This window comes from Perca fluviatilis, chromosome 1, assembly GCF_010015445.1.
Source record: "Perca fluviatilis chromosome 1, GENO_Pfluv_1.0, whole genome shotgun sequence".
In the NCBI taxonomy this organism is placed as follows: Eukaryota; Metazoa; Chordata; class Actinopteri; order Perciformes; family Percidae; genus Perca; species Perca fluviatilis.
Window position 1 is genome coordinate 27,362,086 of NC_053112.1, and position 18,180 is coordinate 27,380,265.

General features: G+C 41.7%; 1 protein-coding gene across 3 annotated transcripts in view; it reads right to left on the minus strand.

Annotated features, from left to right (window-relative positions):
- dlc1 (DLC1 Rho GTPase activating protein) overlaps positions 1-18,180 on the minus strand; it is a 93,220-nt gene that overhangs the window by 57,212 nt on the left and 17,828 nt on the right. For all 3 annotated transcript variants that reach the window (XM_039795603.1, XM_039795610.1, XM_039795593.1), the window contains exon 5: positions 7,897-7,930. In XM_039795603.1, the coding sequence (XP_039651537.1) occupies positions 7,897-7,930 (34 nt within the window). The remainder of the gene's footprint in view (positions 1-7,896; positions 7,931-18,180) is intronic.

Sequence of the window (18,180 nt, forward strand, 5' to 3'; positions counted from 1 at the left end):
AGGTTAGCCTTTAGTAGCTGTGTTTCTTTCTTGTTGAGCCCAGTTAGCTTAGCATTGTACCAAGACCATACAGCGGTTTAACAGGATAGGTTCCACTTAGAACAGGCCTCACCATGGTCGACCAAAGAAGTTGAGTGCGCGTGCTCGGCGTCATATCCAGAGGTCGTCTTTGGGAAATAGACATATGAGTGCTGCCAGCATTGCTGCAGAGGTTGAAGGGGTGGGGGGTCAGCCTGTCAGTGCTCAGACCATATGCCGCACACTGCATCAAATTGGTCTACATGGCTGTCACCCCAGAAGGAAGCCTCTTCTAAAGATGATGCACAAGAAAGACCGCAAACAGTTTGCTGAAGACAAGCAGACTTAGGACATGGATTACTGGAACCATGTCCTGTGGTCTGATGAGACCAAGATAAACTTATTTGGTTCAGATGGTGTCAAGCGTGTGTGGCGGCAACCAGGTGAGGAGTGCAAAGACATGTGTGTCTTGCCTACAGTCAAGCATGGTGGTGGGAGTGTCATGGTCTGGGGCTGCATGAGTGCTGCCGGCACTGGGGAGTTACAGTTCATTGAGGGAACCATGAATGCCAACATGTACTGTGACATACTGAAGCAGAGCATGATTCCCTCCCTTCGTAGACTGGGCCGCAGGGCAGCATTCCAACATGATAACGACCCCAAACACACCTTCAAGACGACCACTGCCTTGATAAAGACGCTGAGGGTAAAGGTGATGGACTGGCCAAGCATGTCTCCAGACCTAAACCCTATTGAGCATCTGTGGGGCATCCTCAAACAAAAGGTGGAGGAGCGCAAGGTCTCTAACATCCACGAGCTCCGTGATGTCGTCATGGAGGAGTGTAAGAGGATTCCAGTGGCAACCTGTGAAGCTCTGGTGAACTACATGCCCAAGAGGGTTAAGGCAGTGCTGGAAAATAATGGTGGCCACACAAAATATTAACTCTTAGGGCCCAATTTGGACATTTTCACTTAGGGGTAACTCACTTTTGTTGCCAGAGGTTTAGACATTAATGACTGTGTGTCCCATTAAAAGATATAATGAAATATTTACAAAAATGTGAGATGTGTACTCACTTTTGTGAGATACTGTACCTACACAAGTAATTATGTATGGCTGACAATGTCCTTGGTGTCTCAGCACCTTTAATCTACTATCAAACATAAACTCCCTTACCCTTACTGTCTGTCCTATTTTCAACTCCATTCTGACTATCTGATACCTTTGCTGTGTGTGTGTGTGTGTGTGTGTGTGTGTGCGGCGCATATGTGTGTGATATCTTATTCTCAGTAAGATATCATACAGCCAGACACCTTAAGGAATCAAAACACAAAATATCCTATATATAGTTTATCCAAACAATCTACATCTCCTGCATGTTACAGACGATCTCTGCCCCAGACACCCAGATGAGGGGAATAAACCAGCCAGGAAGTGACGAGGAATGCTGAGCCAGGGCTGATTCATCAGTTGGGGGAAAAAAAAAAAATCTTACCATGTTAAGAAATCCTTTTAAAAACATTCCCAGATCTGCACCTGGATCTGTATCCCTACCAAGAAATTACATTTCCACCAAATTTTATTGAAATCCATTTTCTGCTTTAAAAGAAACAGACACAAGGCAGTACTGTAAAAACATATCTTGCAGATGGAAAATAAAATTTAATTCATTTAAGAATCCACAACCTTTTCATATTCTGTACATAATTGCATATAGTATACTGCTCCCATAAAATAACTACAGACACCTTGTTCCTCAACATCCATGCAGTTAGTCAGGTTGCATATACAGAGGAAAAACGTTTTATTTATTTTCTATAAAAAGTAATACATGGTTTTCATGCACAGTGGGTGATGAAACACATACCAATCTGCTGAAAAATACATAAAGCTAAAGTAAGAATAATGACACAAGCCCTCTAAAGGCTCCTTTACTGTATTTGGTATAAGAGAGACTTTTGTTGTTGTAACTGGGAGTTCAGCAAGCTGACTTCCTGTTGTAAATTCCCCTTCAAGCAGTGGTTTCCTGTTCAGAGTACCATAGCTAGGATGAATGATTGCCAAAGAAAGAATTCTCAAAACTCAGAAAAACAGCCAAGAGGTTTCTGAGCCCTGAGAAGTAAATCCGTGATACGATGAAGATAAGAAATAAGTTTAGATTTTTCTAAATTAGACTTTTCCAATCTTAGGAAATGTAAAACCAAGGACACTTATTGTCAAGATATATCAACATGAAGTTTGAATAAGCAGAAGCCCAAGACAAAATAATCTAAAACATCTATATTTTTTCCATATATAAGTATATCCATGTATGAGATCAGTCATACAAGGTTGAATTCTTTGTTTCCAAGGGGAACAGTTCAGATTGCCGTATATGTATTCATAGCTGAGTTGGAAGCGTGAAATAGAAATGGAATGAACTCCAACATGTTACAGTACAGTACCAGTCTCTAAACAGGAAGCCGGGGAGAGAGTGTGTGTCAAATGGGAGGGGAGAGGAGAGGCTGTTTGGGGGGAGGTGTTTAGGCTGGCGTAGACTGACGGGGGAGGCCAGGAATGTGACCTTGCACAAGCACAGCAACTCCTGTACCGTGTATGGAGGGGTGGCAAAAACAAAAGGTGGGATAAGGCAGACTCAATCAAAGATCAGGAACAAGTAACAGAAAAAGAACATCAGTCACGAGCTATTATTGACTTGGCTCTAGGCTAAGGGAGCTTCATTACATCTGTCAAAGCACCTTTTCAGATGAGAGCAATGTCCTCAAAGGGCATGCTGCTGCAGGGTATAAACAAGGAGAAAGTAGCACAGGTCACAAATGAGGAAAGCAAGTTACTTAGTATTAAAGTTTAGATTCTCTGCCCGAGCCCGACCAATATGTCCCGCCACTATCCTCATCAAGCATTTGTGTTTTTTTAATCATTACTTTATTAGCCTAATTGGGTGGGGAGAAAGCTATGCCTCTCCAGCTTCTCCCGTAGCTCTGGGTATATGTCCTGCACTGACTTGAGTGTGAGGTAAACTGTGCTAAATCGTGTCTCCCCCATCTGTAGCACTGTCTATGATAAAAACAGGTAAAAAGAATTGTAGTTGACAACGTCAGTTATAACGGCCCACGTATTAAAAATTTGTCGGGTTTAAATCGGGCTCGGGCTCATAATTACAGTTAATGTGTCGGGCCGGGCCGGGCTCAGACACAACGTGCACGGGCTCGGGTAGGCTCAGGCTTGATTTTTTGGGCCCGATCTAAGCTTTACATATATGAAAGCCAAAACTGATTTCACTGTGATATTCTCAGAATTAGGCAGAAATGTTCCCTTTTTGAGGAGTGGAGATGCGGTCTATTAAAGCAAAAAAGCTCAATCACAAGATCTGTGGATTAACAGGGTTTCTCCGATACCATATCTGCTGAAAGGACTTTATTAGTTGTTTACCCTGGTAATCAACCCTGTCCGATGTAGCAGATATTCCTCACAACACAATCACATCTCTGTGTCAGTTTTAATTAAATTAATAATTTGACATTTTGGGAAATACTTTGGCAAGAGTTAGATGAGAAGATTAATATCGCTCTCATGTCTAAATATCAGCTGCAGCAAGCTAAATATGAAGCTAGAGCTAGCAGACGATTATCTTATCTTAGCATAAGGACTGGAAGCATTGGGAAACAGCTAGCCTGGCTAGCACCATAACTTGTGCTTTTTAACATTTCTGTTGTGTATGGATTAAACAAACAAGACAAATTCATTAGTAACATTTAGAGGTGCTGGTAGGCACTTTCTCTTTGCTCTGGACAATGGCAGGCTGGCTGTCTATACCTCCATATTAAGTGTACAGACATGAGAGTAATATTTAAATTCTCATTTAGCCCTAAGCACGAAAGCAAATATGAGTATTATCCAAAATATTGAACTTTAAAAGAAAGTGAAGTGACTTCAAAATAATTTACTTCCTTTGAGTGCACACACTGGTTGTTAGCGAGCCACAGTCAAATAAAGGGGACTTTTCTCTTTTAGATTATTTTTTGGGCTTTTCCGCCTTTAATGGACAGGACAGGTGAGCAAGGGGAGAGAGAGGGGGAAGACATGCACAAAATCGTCACAGGTCGGAGTCAAACCCTGGACCTCTGCATCGAGGTACAAACCTCTAAATAGATGTGCGCTTGCTCTACCCGCTGACCCAACCCGGGCACAAGAGGGGACTTTTCAAAGTGTCTAATAATATGATGATAAATACTGGGGGCGTCATTTTGTGTATCAGAACAGTAAAAACACAGTGGCATTTGGAGCCAGCTTTAAATACCAGTAACATGAATTTGTCACTGGACTTCCAAGAAGGGAAGGATAGTGACTTAAAGGGAAACGAGAGATAAAAGAGTGTAGGAAACAAAAAGGAGAGCCAGACAAACAGAAATGATGAACTACCAACTTCCTAGTGTCAGAGTGCCCCTCCCCTACAGGACTCCACTGAGAGTGCTAAACCACTTCCTCTTTCCTCAGTTTTCCTTTCCTCCGAGGCAAGTACTGTCAACTATGGGGCTATGAATCTAGGTAAAAGGTCAGGCCTTAACCCTGCGGTTAACCCGTTACATATTATCCACATTCTTCTGCTGTATACATAATAGAGGTGTGACGAGATCTCTTCACAGGAGATCTCGCGATATTAAAACATGACGATATTTCTTGACGATATTTCTTGTCAAGGTGAAAAGTTGTCTCGCGATATCAGTACACAAGTGCAGAGCAGCAGCCAGCACGACGGCTTCTGGCTTTTACCTCGAAATTAGCATAGAAGATCCCCCCGCCCATTCTCCAAAGTTGACTCTTAGCTAAGCTTTTGCAGAGCGGTAGTGGAGCTGCAGTAAAAATCCAACATGTTAGAGGGTACCACTGCCTTCTTTCTTTCTCTCGCTCACCCGAGACACAGGTCTGCAGCCTGCAGTTCAGTGTAATCTCTCTCTTTTTTTCTCTCAGTCTCTGAGCAGTGTATCATGTTTGAAGAAAATTGGTCAGTCTCAGTTTGCACTTTGATTATTGAGAGAAAACTAATTTAAAAAAAATAAGACAAAAAAAAACTCATTCATTTTTGTTATTTTTTACTGTTTTTATTTTTTATTTGAGGGAAACTAAAGTAGTTCAGTTAGAAGGTCACACACAGCTTCAGTTAGCTCACGCCACAGTTATTAGGTCTGAAGAGGTTATACAGGAGAGAAGCCAGTCATTTGAGTTTGTGGCAAAACCTTTTACAATGCTCATTTTTCATTTTGTGACTTTCAATTAAATAAAAGACTATTTTTCCAGTCAAATTTCATTATTTAAGTTTTCTTTAAAATAGTGTTAAAATCTCGTTTTGTCTCGTTCTTGTTATATACATATATATATATATTATATATATGGTTGGTTATTTTTTAGGCGTATTATTTAGCGCCAATATGGACGGTACAGGCTTTCAGAAAAATCTTCCCCGTTGTAATCACGACCTGGACGTTGATGTTGATAGTGTCAGACCTGGCTACGGGCGTGATGAAGGTTTGTGTATATGTGTGTGTTATGGCCAGAACTGTTCCTTTAAAACAACGTCAATGCCAGACATGATAGACAGATGGTTCATCCAATTGCCTGCCAGGTATTTTTTTGAAAGTGCCTGCCCTTTTCCAAACAGTTTCCAATGACGGCGTCACAGATGGTATAACAAACCATCTGGTGCGTCAGGTGGGCCAATGCCATGTATCATTTCAAATTTCAATTGAAAAACTAAATGAAAACAGATCCAGTAAGTAATATGATTAAAGTTTAGTTCCTAGAAGCCTATTTTCCCCCTAAATCTATCAATTGTGATGCCTAATGCATGAAAATAGTGGTAATCAATGGGCAGACAGCATGAAGTAGATTTCTTTTGAGCTTTCGTTACATCTGGAGTTTGATTTTAACTCCATAACATACACGTCATATATCTCATCACATCACATGCATCATCTCATAGACCATGCCCAACTGATGATAAGGACCGTCATGCAAACTTGACACATGACAGTCCCAATCATCTCCAGATGGTAGGTAGCATGGTATGAGTTATGTCATTGGCATTTCAGTGCACTAGCACTCTGCAGGCCCCGTGGAGCTCAGGCTCAGGCTATGCAGTGTCACAGGAGACCCATAAAGAACACTTCTGAACAACAGGTTGTCAGTTGTAACTCTGCTGCATGTAGACACATCCTCTTTGTGCACAGGAAAGCCGTGACACTGTCCGCTCAACAAGGTACACCTGGCGCCGCAGGGAGGTCATCAAATGAGCCATTACAGAGCGCAGGCTGTGGAAACGTCTTGTTGATCAGTGGTGTGCTTCCGTTGTCACAGACATAGTAAAATTAACCATGAATGAGCTGTCTTTCATGGCAGTGTAGCAGGAGCCTTAAGGGTATGGTGTGTGATGTAACACTGTCCCAAATGTGTCATTCCCAGGGGCTTAAATGGTGGAGATACAGAGAGAGCTTTGATGTGTCACAATGAACACTGGGCTTTGTGCTCCATCAAGTCCCCCAATACAACGCCAACTCCCAATGGCACCCCCACCCCACTCCTGGGTTCCATCACACAGACCCAGAGATGGACGTTACATAACTTGCTTACAGGAAGTCAGACTGATTTAAATAAAAAACATTTGACCCCTTTGAAGTTGGCAATGTGCGTTTTTGCAAGCTTTAGCCTCCTTGTAAAAGAAAGTTTAGAGTGGGCCTCTTGCCAAAAGGTAGTGCTCACATATGCACATACATACACACACACACACACACACACACACACACACACACACACACACACACACACAAGAACAAACATACTGACAGCTTCTGCACATTTCCCATGAAAGGTTTTCAGCAAGGGGCAGTAATTAGAGGGAGAGACAGAGCGAGAGTGAGTAAGGACTCCCAGCAGGCTTTGAGACAGTGGGGGAAGAATATGAAAGCCTCGTCCCCACGTCGAACAGCCTCTCTGGTATTGTTTACCAGCGGACTGACGACACAGGGGGGTGTTTAATGAACACTGCTCCCCTGCCGGCTGTCTGAAAGTAGGTCTGTCCATCCATAGTTTCCTGATGACCCTGTGCATTACCGGCAGACTGCTGACAGTGAGGTCGCAGACAGAATTGGGGGGCCAGTCACTACACATTGAGTTTGTTCTTAAGATCGATTCATAATAAAGTGTGCAAAGAGGATGACGACCAGCGTTGCAGAGTAATGACATAGCATGTCAATACTGAGAAGGCTATTCATCAGAAGGAAGTCAGATGTTTGATAATTCTAGGCCAACAAATACTACACAAGTCAAGGCACAAAAAAACATGTGTACAAGGGTGTGTGTTTAAATAGATTTACATATTTTAGGCATTTAGCTGTGTATTCTTGCTGTAATATCTTTTTAATCATTGAAACATCTTATGAAGAATGTAAGAAAGAACTGCAAGGAAAAGGTAAATAAATACAGGTCAAAAGTTTTGGGCATCAGACACGACATCCAGTCTGGCTCTTATCTAGAAAAGGCGACTGGCTTGATGGTTTAGTAGATGAGTGTAGGATCTTATCTACACTCTCATCCAGTGTCTTATAGAACCAGAGCCTGTCCTCCTCCACTCAACTCCTTCCTCCCTCCCTCCTTTCTTGCACCATGTTGTGAACACCAGACAAGGCTATCAATCAGAAATTGCACAGCAGAATCTCTACACATGACAGACCAGACCCAGACCAGATCTATTGCAGACAAACACTTTTTCCAAGCACGTGTGACAAAATGAGGAAAAAGAAATCTAAAGAAATGCAACCTATTATTTTGATTGTCAAGATGTGTGAGTAAATTGAAACAATGAAAAAACAGCAAGGACGTACCAGCTTTTTCTGTCTCAGGAATGGCAGAGGTGCTCTGGGAAAGACAAGAGAAAAATTATTATAGTTGAATAGTAGATGCATCATTATTCAAACTCATACAGTAAAATCTCTTGATCTACCGCTCTTTATACATTCCTAAATAAAAATTTAACAATGTTTTTGTGTCATGAAAAGTAATGAAGAAACGATTGATGAAAACTATGAAATACTAGTATTTATTCAGTGTTATGATGTTGTGTTAGCTATAATTCCTTTGCATGTTCTCCCTCCCAACCGATGGACATCTTCTGATCTATCAGAATCTACACAAGATCAAAGAATAGGACAGGGGCTTTTCTGTGTGTCTTTTGAGAGTAATTGTCCCCAGTTCAGTCGGCCCATGAGTGCACTATAATCAACAATATCATCATATTCTGCTCTATCATTTTAAGAATACTGTTTTAAACCAAAGAGTGTGCAGCTACAGTAATGTGTTGCTACACACACACACACACACACACACACACACACACACACACACACACACACACACACACACACACACACACACACACACACACTAATAAGACAACTGTAGAAACACAAATTGGCCATACACAGACACAGCAAAAACATGGTTTCTAAAACTCCAAAGTGAAACATCGTAAAATATTGTCACAGCAGATAACAAACCCACCAGAGACTTCTGAACAAATATAACATCATTAAATGTCAGAGCACACAGCACACTCTCCTCGGATTCATTGTTGATCCAAGACTCACGTAGGTAGTGTGGAAACATTACTGATAAAATCCCAACACATTTTGTAGCCATACTAGATTCTAATCATTCTGCGCATGAATATTTCCTTCTTTGGCTTTGTTGTGGGTTTTAGAAAATATTACTGCTTTAAAACAATTACTGCTTTGGTACAAAAATAGAGCATTCAAGTGTAATTTCATTGGTGTGTGTGTGTGTGTGTGTGTGTGTGTGTGTGTGTGTGTGTTTGTGTGGAGGGCAGCAGTCAGTTGGAATGCAGAGGTCTTTCTTGCCTCTGACTTTTGACCTCAGGTTCCTTGGCTGACCTCCACACCCTGACCTGTTTTAATCCACACTCCCCCTGGAACAGATCAGACAGGACAAGAAGGACTACGCACATTCTCAATGCAATTTATCCACATTGCCTTTGGTGTTCAAAAAGGTGTAGATAGCTACTTTTCCTCCTGATATTTCTATTCAGATAAATGCCTCCTCCTCCGTGGTTATTTTTTCCCCTCAGGCCTAATTAAAGTGATTTAGCTGTGTCCTGCTGTGACTACTTTAAAGCCTGTTTACCCTTTGGCACCTACTTACATAACAGATTCAGGACAGCCACAGCCACACTAGCCTCTTTCACACAGCCTGTTCTAGGTGGAAATGTTGTGCCGTTATTCCGCCTTGCCGTTCCGTATAAAAAAGGAACAGACACGGAATGGGGGACAGAGTTGTTCCGCCGGCAGTAGAGGTAGTCAAAGGGACAGCCGGGCATGGTAGGACTATACACACACACACACACACACACACACACACACAAAATGCCAACGCTGTTGTGTTACACGTCATGCCTCTTTTGCTTCCGGAATGCCAACATGCTATCTAAAAATCAGACACTGGGGTTGTTTGGTTATGTGTAAAAAAAAAAAGCAAAGGCAGCGCAATGGCAGATGTTCTTTACGGCAGTATTGCGGAATCTCTGTGTAAAAAAGCCAACTGATTATCATCTACTACAGGCCCTTCATCTCTCAAATATCAAGGGAGCTCTTATATTTTATGATGAACCACCACAGGTGTGACACAGTCTAGTGAGACTGAATACCATAGCCCTTTCCCAATTCCCAGTGTGTGCATCACCGATTCCTCTCCTCGATTCCTCTCCTCGATTCCCCTCCTCGCGTCTCAGTCCCGCCCACAGGAGATTCGAGCCGAGGAGTTGAGGAAGAGCCTCGAGGAGTCGAGGGAACAGGCATTTGACAAACACGAGACATCTCTGCCTCGGAGGCGTCATTAAAAGCGATGGCAATTAAATATGACGTGCAGCACAACTGCATCAGCTGTTCATTGCTTTGTCATACGCTGTATTTTATGTTTTCTGTCAGAGGAGCAGAACCGTGTTCAAGGCAACTTCTATATATTTACTTTGAGTTCAATTCACAACGTGAATAAGAATGTACGGGGGTTGTACATTTGTATTTGTTGTATTTAACACACACGCAACGCACACACACACACACACACAAACATAGGCCTATAGCCTACGTATACAATATACTATGGCTATAGCCTTTATAGGCTATTATAGTTCTTTATACAAACATTAGTACAAATGTTTGTATAAAGAACTATACAAATATAAAGGCTAGGCCTATAATATATACATACACACACGCAAATGCACTCTATCTTTTATTAATGTGTGGATCGGCTCTTTATCCGAATCCACCTTCCACCCACCTGAATTAACTATTTTCTCAGATTTAGAGACTTGCATGGACGTTTAACTGTCCCTCAGCAGTCCCTGCACCCTCCGTTACTTTTTAAACAATGTATTGTACTGATGATGTAGCCTATGAGTGTTTTACATAACGATTTAGCCTACTTTAATGATTAGAGATGCTGCTTGTAAACGTTTCCACACGTGAAGGAATGCCACTGCAGCGGATATCGTTGAATATTAAAGCAGCAAAACTAACTGTAGTTATAAACTGGACAGAGGAAACAGAACTAGACCTTCAGCTTCTAAAATAATCACAATAAAGTTAAGTTGCTGTTCCTCGAGTCTCTCAGACGCACTTACAAATGAAGCTGTGTGTCTGACAGCAGCTCTGTCATGTTCACATTTTAGAGAATGTTAATAATACTTTCCTCCTTGACTGTGTGTTATTTTACCCACGGGCTATTAATCAGAATATTAATTTGTATGATCTGACCGGCCCGATCTGTAACGTTAGATTAACCACACACCGTGGATGTTATCGCTCTCTTTCCCCTTTTCTCACGCCTCTTTGTTTACATGCCACAGGTGAGAAGTCTTCCGCAGAGGATTCATCAGTGTATTCATATGCACGATCCTCACTCCTCAATGTGCATTTTAGGAATTTGGACGTCCTTCGACATGGCACGCTCAGAATGATTTCCGGGTCACAAGCCGGAGGATCGAGAAGTCGAGGAGGTACAAATTTGGGAATTGGGAAAGGCCCATTGCTTGCTCACATACAGTATGCAAGTTTGTTTTTGCTAACGTGTTGTCTGATCAATGCTGGATAAAGTGTTGTCTTGGTCCTAATCTGTTTTACTCAGATTTCTTTAGAAGCCACTGGGTGAGCTGTCTGCGCATACAAACTTTATCTAAAATCCAAATCTAAAAGTACATCACTAGTGGTACGTCTGCGGAGGTATGCGTGTGTATATATACGTGTGTGCACATGTATTTGTGCACAATGTGCATGGGCAAAACAGCATGATTGTTGATCTTAAAGAAGGCCTGAGGGCTGAAACATCATCTAAATAAAAGAGAAATGCATATGGAGCCAGAGTGTGCAACACTTTTTCCTACTTAAGTCTACTTCCAGTGATCAGCACTACACTTGGTGTGTGTTACTTTTCTATATTACACAAAAATAGCATTTAATCATTTCAAGGGTTTCAGACACAAAGTGGATAAAAATCCCTTGTGGACAAATAGCTTTATAATTTATTGCTGATTAATGACCCAAAAAAGACACCAGGGAGAAGCCACAGCCAGAGACCTCTACTCACTCCTCTGCCACTAAATCATCAGCACAAACAGAACAACAACAGTGAGGTGAAATCAGAGATAGATTTATATTCAGTGCTGTTTCAGCTGTTGGACTCTTTTTTAGCCACAACAGTGTCCTCTCTGCATTCCCCTGTGTGCAAAACACCGTAGGTAGTGTGTGATTTAGTTAAGACAACACTAACAACCTGGTTTGTTTTTGCCTATTTATCAATTGCATATAAACTGTCTCTGCTGGAAAACAGGTTAGTTATTTTCTCCACTTTCTTTTTCTTTAACATCGACCCTTACAGTTTAATTTGAAACATCACCAATGTCTTATTTTTATTTAAGTTAGTTAGTTTAGTTATGAATTAAAATGAGCATGCTTTATATGGTTGGCAACTGCACCATTATGTAATTATATAAAAAGGCCAAAACCAACACCATCCTATCAAGATCCTACCAAGTACTGCCTGTGTAGCCAAAGCCTGAAAGTTTTGATTGTGTCTCAAACCTATCCAAAATCTATAACACATCGTCCATGATGACTTTGTACACATGCACTCTAGTTTATTTGAGTCAATCCCACATACACCGTCCTGCTGCTGTAAATACTGATGCTCACCAAATGTGTAAATGTGTTAATCCGCTTCTGAAAATAGTCCCCCCAAAAAAGCCATATTTACTCACATTTCAGTAACATTTGCTAGAAACTACATTGCTCAACTGTTTTAGAATTTGTTTAGCCGTTTTTTAAAAGTGAAAATATATATTTTTGACCCATTTTTAATATTTACATTTTAAGTAGGAATGAACAGACTTGGGGCTCAGTGCCAGAGACAGGGTAGGGAAGTCGGAAAAAGTATCAAGACAGATGGACTAACACATTGTCGGGTTTATGCTGCGTTCATGCCACCTCGGAATAACAGGCACCGCCCCCCTGGTTACGTTGTTTTTCGGACTGGCAGCGTTCACATGGTCGGGATGCGTGTTCTTCTTCTTCTGTTATATTGGCGTTTGGCATAACAACTTTTTGCATGACTGCCACCAACGGTTGGCCGTAGCCGAGAGCATCAGGTGTGTGAAAACATGGAGGCCACAATAACAAAAGATTTGCTGCTGTTTTCTTATACGAGCATCCAAACAGCACATGGACAGGTGTTTGTTTGTGTTATCTGGAGGACAACGAACGGGAAAAGACACGGATAATGTGTTGTTTTTTTATACATGGCCTATTTATGAATAATTTGAAACATATTATGTCTGTGTATGTTTCTTAGCAGAGGCATTTGTCCACAATAAACAGTTTGTCATTAAAATATGTTCAGTGAACCAAAGTCGCCTCCATCAAACGTCAGTTGTCAACAACGCGTCACCAACTGGGAAACTCGGTTATCAAAATCCAGCCCGAGTTTCCCACCTCTGATTCCCACAGGACGTTACGTGAATGGTGACGTTTTCACTCGGAAAAACGTTTTTCCGATGTCCATGAACGCACGGTTAGTCTTTTTGTAGGATTTGTTGACAATAACAACATAGACTATGACCAGCCTTATTATTTAATCTGTGGTGATACATTAAAATATATAATCACACAGAATGTTGCATATGGACAGAACTGCATCCATTCATGTGTGGATTTGTGCCAAAGGTTTATCTTCTTATATTTTGCACAGTGGTGTTAAAAGAACAAAAACAATAGATTTTTAATAATCAGCTACAACTTCACAACTTGCACAAATAATGGCCTTGAATAACTTAATCAATATGGGAGGTCTGTGTGGCTTCTTCACTTAGCACTAACAAGACATTTTAGTTCACCAGTGTGCGCCCTTCCTATTGTGTAAACACTGCACCACGGGTTCCTGTCAATGACCCATGAAGTCACTTACACACAGAGTAAATCTCACCTTTACACAATGCTGTTTTCCCTCATAACAGCGATTACAGTTGAATAAATGTGAGTGAGAGAGCACAGAGCCTAACAAGAATGTGAATGAATGGGTACCAGCAAGTACCAGTGTTTTCATAGCACCAGGATCACATATTTCCCGATGTTAGCCTGCGTTCCCCTGGCATGCCACAGTGCAGGTTGTCCAAGTGTGGGGTTGTCCGGGCCGTGTCAGGTGTCCACTGGGGAGCTGTAGGCTGCAGAGCACACAAGTGTCAGCTGCCTCATTTACTGCCACTAATTTACTGGAAGAGGGTTTGGTGGGGGGCACATGGGGTATGGTATGTTTGCTTAACGTGTGTGTGTGTGTGTGTGTGTGTAGTAGCCTGCAAGCATGTGTGCCTGTATGAACAACCATGGTAGGGTCCTTTTGTCATTACTGTAGCAGGAACCTTAAGCAACATCTATACTACTACGTTTTCATTTTTAAACGCCTTTTTGAAACAAAAACGATCTCAGTCCACACAAGCATTTAGGCTCTGTATCAGAAATGATCTCCGTCCATATTAACACGTCTGATAACATAACATTCAGTTTTCCCATTTCTTTCATTTAGGGTTGTTAAAACCATCTTTGTCTGACAGTACCAAATATATTGTATATCATGTTGTTCCAGCTCTGTGTTGAAGCTACATGATTTTACATTGAGTTCAATCACAAGAATCCATGTTGTCTACGGCTTTACCATCCCATTAAATGGAAATGTTCTACATGTCTTGCTCATCATTTTAGACACATTTCCCCCAAATTCAGCCAAACATATCTTTGCAAATTTTGGGAACCCCACTAGAAGTTTAAATAATGCGCTGAAGGTTTGAACAAAGTTTGGCTGCACAGTATGAGTTTGTTCCAACTAATTCACTGGTGGAGTTTTAAATCACAAAGTATCTGAAAGAATAAATAACAGGGAGTATAAAACTCAAATATTTGGATTCATATTTTGGTACTTATGTTAAAGACACATTTCGGTTGGAACCAAATAGAAAACATTGAGGTTCAATACACAGCCCTAGTAACAATATATATATATTTTTTTAGTAGTACTAGACCCTGCATTGTGTACAGCTGTGTGCACATGCTTCTCTGATTGAGTGAGTGAGTTAGTCAGAGATGTTAAGCAAACAATTGGCATGTGGCTATTGCACAATAATTCCGAGCAGTCCACCATGCCTCTCTCAACCCCACCGCCACCCTCTCATCCCCAGCTCCCCTCCTGCACTGCAGCTGCAGTGTCTGTGTGTGTGTGTCTGACCACCCATGGTCTGTGCTGGCCAAGGATTAGTGGGCTCAGGCTAACCCAAACCTTTTTCTCCACCACTTAACGCAAATGGCTAAATTGGTGCAGATGGCTTATGGTCAGGTAAGCTGGCGGCTCCGGCACTAGACGTATAAGGTAACTGTGTGGTAGAGGGAAGAGAGACATTGTGTTGTGTGTGTGTGTGTGTGTGTGAGTGTGTGTGTGCAAGTGCACGTCTGTCCAGGGCCTTTGGAGATGTTATCTGGGGCTCATTTCTGTTTTTTTGACTGCCATGAATGTGCTCTTTCTGCCCTGCACTTATAAAAGAATTTATTCTCCATGCTCTGTCGACCCCTGAGTGCACGTGTGCAGGCAAACGTGGGAAACAATTTCTTTTTAGCCTTCTCCTTGAGGAAAAGTCCAACCCCCCCCACTCCCTACTTTCTCCCCTGGATCCCCTTTTTGCATTTTAATAGTTTCCATATGTCACACTTGAAGTGTGTCAACAGGAAGTGATGTGATGGCTTGGTGTAATGATGCATTGGAACATTTCCTACAGAAGATGTATATTAGCGTCCAGATGTTGGATTTAACAGCTATTTTAAAAGAAAACAACTTTTGATGACGTTGGAAATGTCTCAGTAACATGTACTGACATCTTGTATAATGCTAAGGGTAAATCTATAGCATGAATGGGTGCACTTTCAGTCTTTAGGATGCTTTTCCCATACACACTGTACACTAACACACACACTCAGACCGCCAGCTGAGGCCTCATTCTCTCACTTAACCTTGAATCTGAAAGAGAGTGAGAAAAGTGTACACGCACACGCCGCAGCACACACGCACACGCACACGCACACACACACACACACACACACACACACACACACACACACACACACACACACACACACACCTTTGTTTACAAGAGTAAGCCAAAGCGAAGGCTTCTGGTTTCAGGCAGTGTCTGGTGGGATTTAGTGCGGGCCCCCGGAGCATAAACTGTGAATTGGCCCTTGGAATCCATCAGAAGAGAGAATAACACTTAACTTGTCTGACCATAAGACTTTTCTTCCTGAAAGGCAAACTGGTCATCACCAGACTTTACTTCTTAGGTCATTCTTACAGGTAGAGCTCCCTGTGTTATCCAACTTCAGGTATAACTTCACTAAACATGAAATGTTTCTGCATGTGTGCATGCAGACCATTTCCCCAGACAATGTCCAAAATGAAAGTCTATAGTTCTCACTATGCATCCAATAAAATTGGGGTGGGATTTTGTGTTTCTATTTATAAATCAGTGTGAGGAAAGACAGTCACACTCTCGTAGCTACGATACAAGACTGGCTACCATCTTTCCTCACACTTGCACTTTTGTCGTGGTCAGCACCTGTCCAGCACTGGAGAACAACATCACACACAAAAGACACACTGAATAAATCAATCCATCTTCTATTATTGGTTATTCTGACAAAAAAAGGCTAGGCTTTTCTTTATCATGTTACCAAGTAGCTTCACAAGTGGTTTTAAAAAAAAAGGGGGGGAAGGGGGGGGGGGATAAAAAGTCTAGATGGATGACAAAAACACATGGGACTGTTTTATTCATATTATTCTACTCCTGTCTTATTACACTGATTAAGAGACAAAATGTGTCACCTATTCCTGCTCACCACGTTGAATTTGTCCCTTATAGACCAGAGTTAATAGGGATAAGTCTTATGATCCCAACTGCACCAACAATGCTAGCCTGTGGATTAGCCTCTCACATTTTTGGGAGAAAGCAGAGAGGGGGTTAACAACACAGACTGATTAGACCGTCCTCTGTAGAAGAGTGTGGGGGCCCCATAGCAGTCCTGCGGCAGACACCCAGCTTATCGACTTTCCAGAAGGACCAGTGGGCGAGACCTTGCTGGGTCACAGTTTTGACTGTCTATTTTAGAGGGTACTGCATTTGGATGTTGCAGTGGAGCATTGACTGCTGGGTAACCCAACTGTAATGTATGTACAGTTTCACATGCCACAATAAGAGTATAAAAATAAAAACCCTTCAATAGTAGGGTTGGGCATCGAGAACCGATTCCTACTTGGAATCGTTTCAAAAATTACGATTCCATCGGAATCGTTTCTTTATTGGAATCGTTTGGAGGATTTGGTTTCAAATCTGATCATGGGTTCCAAATTTAATATGCGAAAGTTTTGGTTTCCGAAGCAGCCAGGCGCTTGTTGTGTTGCAGCCTTGGAGCACAGTAAGTGGTGCTCTAGCGTGGCTTTATTTTACATTGAAAAAGCCCTGTAAAACTGCAAACCACCATTGAATCAAAATAAAACTTTCCTCGTATTTGTGAAATAAGCATGTGACCCGTTTCAACTCCACCCCCAAGAATCGGAATCGAGAATCGATAAGAACCGGAATCGAAAGGAAGAATCGGAATTGGAATCAGAATCGTTAAAATCCAAACGATGCCCATCCCTATTTAATAGGAAGGCCACGTTCCTTCCTTAAACATAAAAGCTAAGTGCAAAGATCATTAATTGGGCGAGACACTCAGGTGTATATTGGCTGAGGTAAGGCTGAGGTATATCACTTCAGACAACATGAATGAAAACACACAAAATGTGAAAACATGCTCAAGCCGCATGTTACAAAACCTTAAATCACAAGCCTGAATAACCCAGTATATGCCCCTTTATGGTAAGAACAAATTTCAGTGTTGCTAGAATGTCCAGCAGATGGCCAGGTATGTCCCGGATGTCGGCACAACTTTCATTTTGGAACCATTTTTAAAACCATAACAAGACGTCTCAATGTTTGCTGGGTTTGGACGTGGAGAGGACGTCTCATCACAACCATTTCAACCAATATTGAAACAAAAAACAAAGACATACATTAGCTTTTTCCATAGCAATAATATGATCAATATTTCCAGGTTTGTAAGAAGAGGGTCTGCTTGGACCATTATTGGATGTGGACACTTTACTATCTGACCGTCCACCTCATAACCAAGTTGCCGTTTATGACGCCACCGTCTGACCAATGTTTGCTAGGAATAAATTGCACCTGGTTTAACAATGAATTCCTTTGTACATGTTTCAGCGTCTATAAACGTGTGTGCTTCTGAGAGTGCATTCGGTTTGTTCAGTCAGTGATTTATGGCGGTTCATTATAAGCGGGCTGCAGGGTTGTTTCCAGATGCCTGCATTATCCAGTCATCCTTAAGATTTAATGTCAACAAGTACCATCATCCTGAAACTATTCCCTGCAATTTTTACTGTCTCCTAATGTAATAGATGTGTTTTACGCTTAATTGACTCAGTGCGTGCCTTTAACACTACCAACG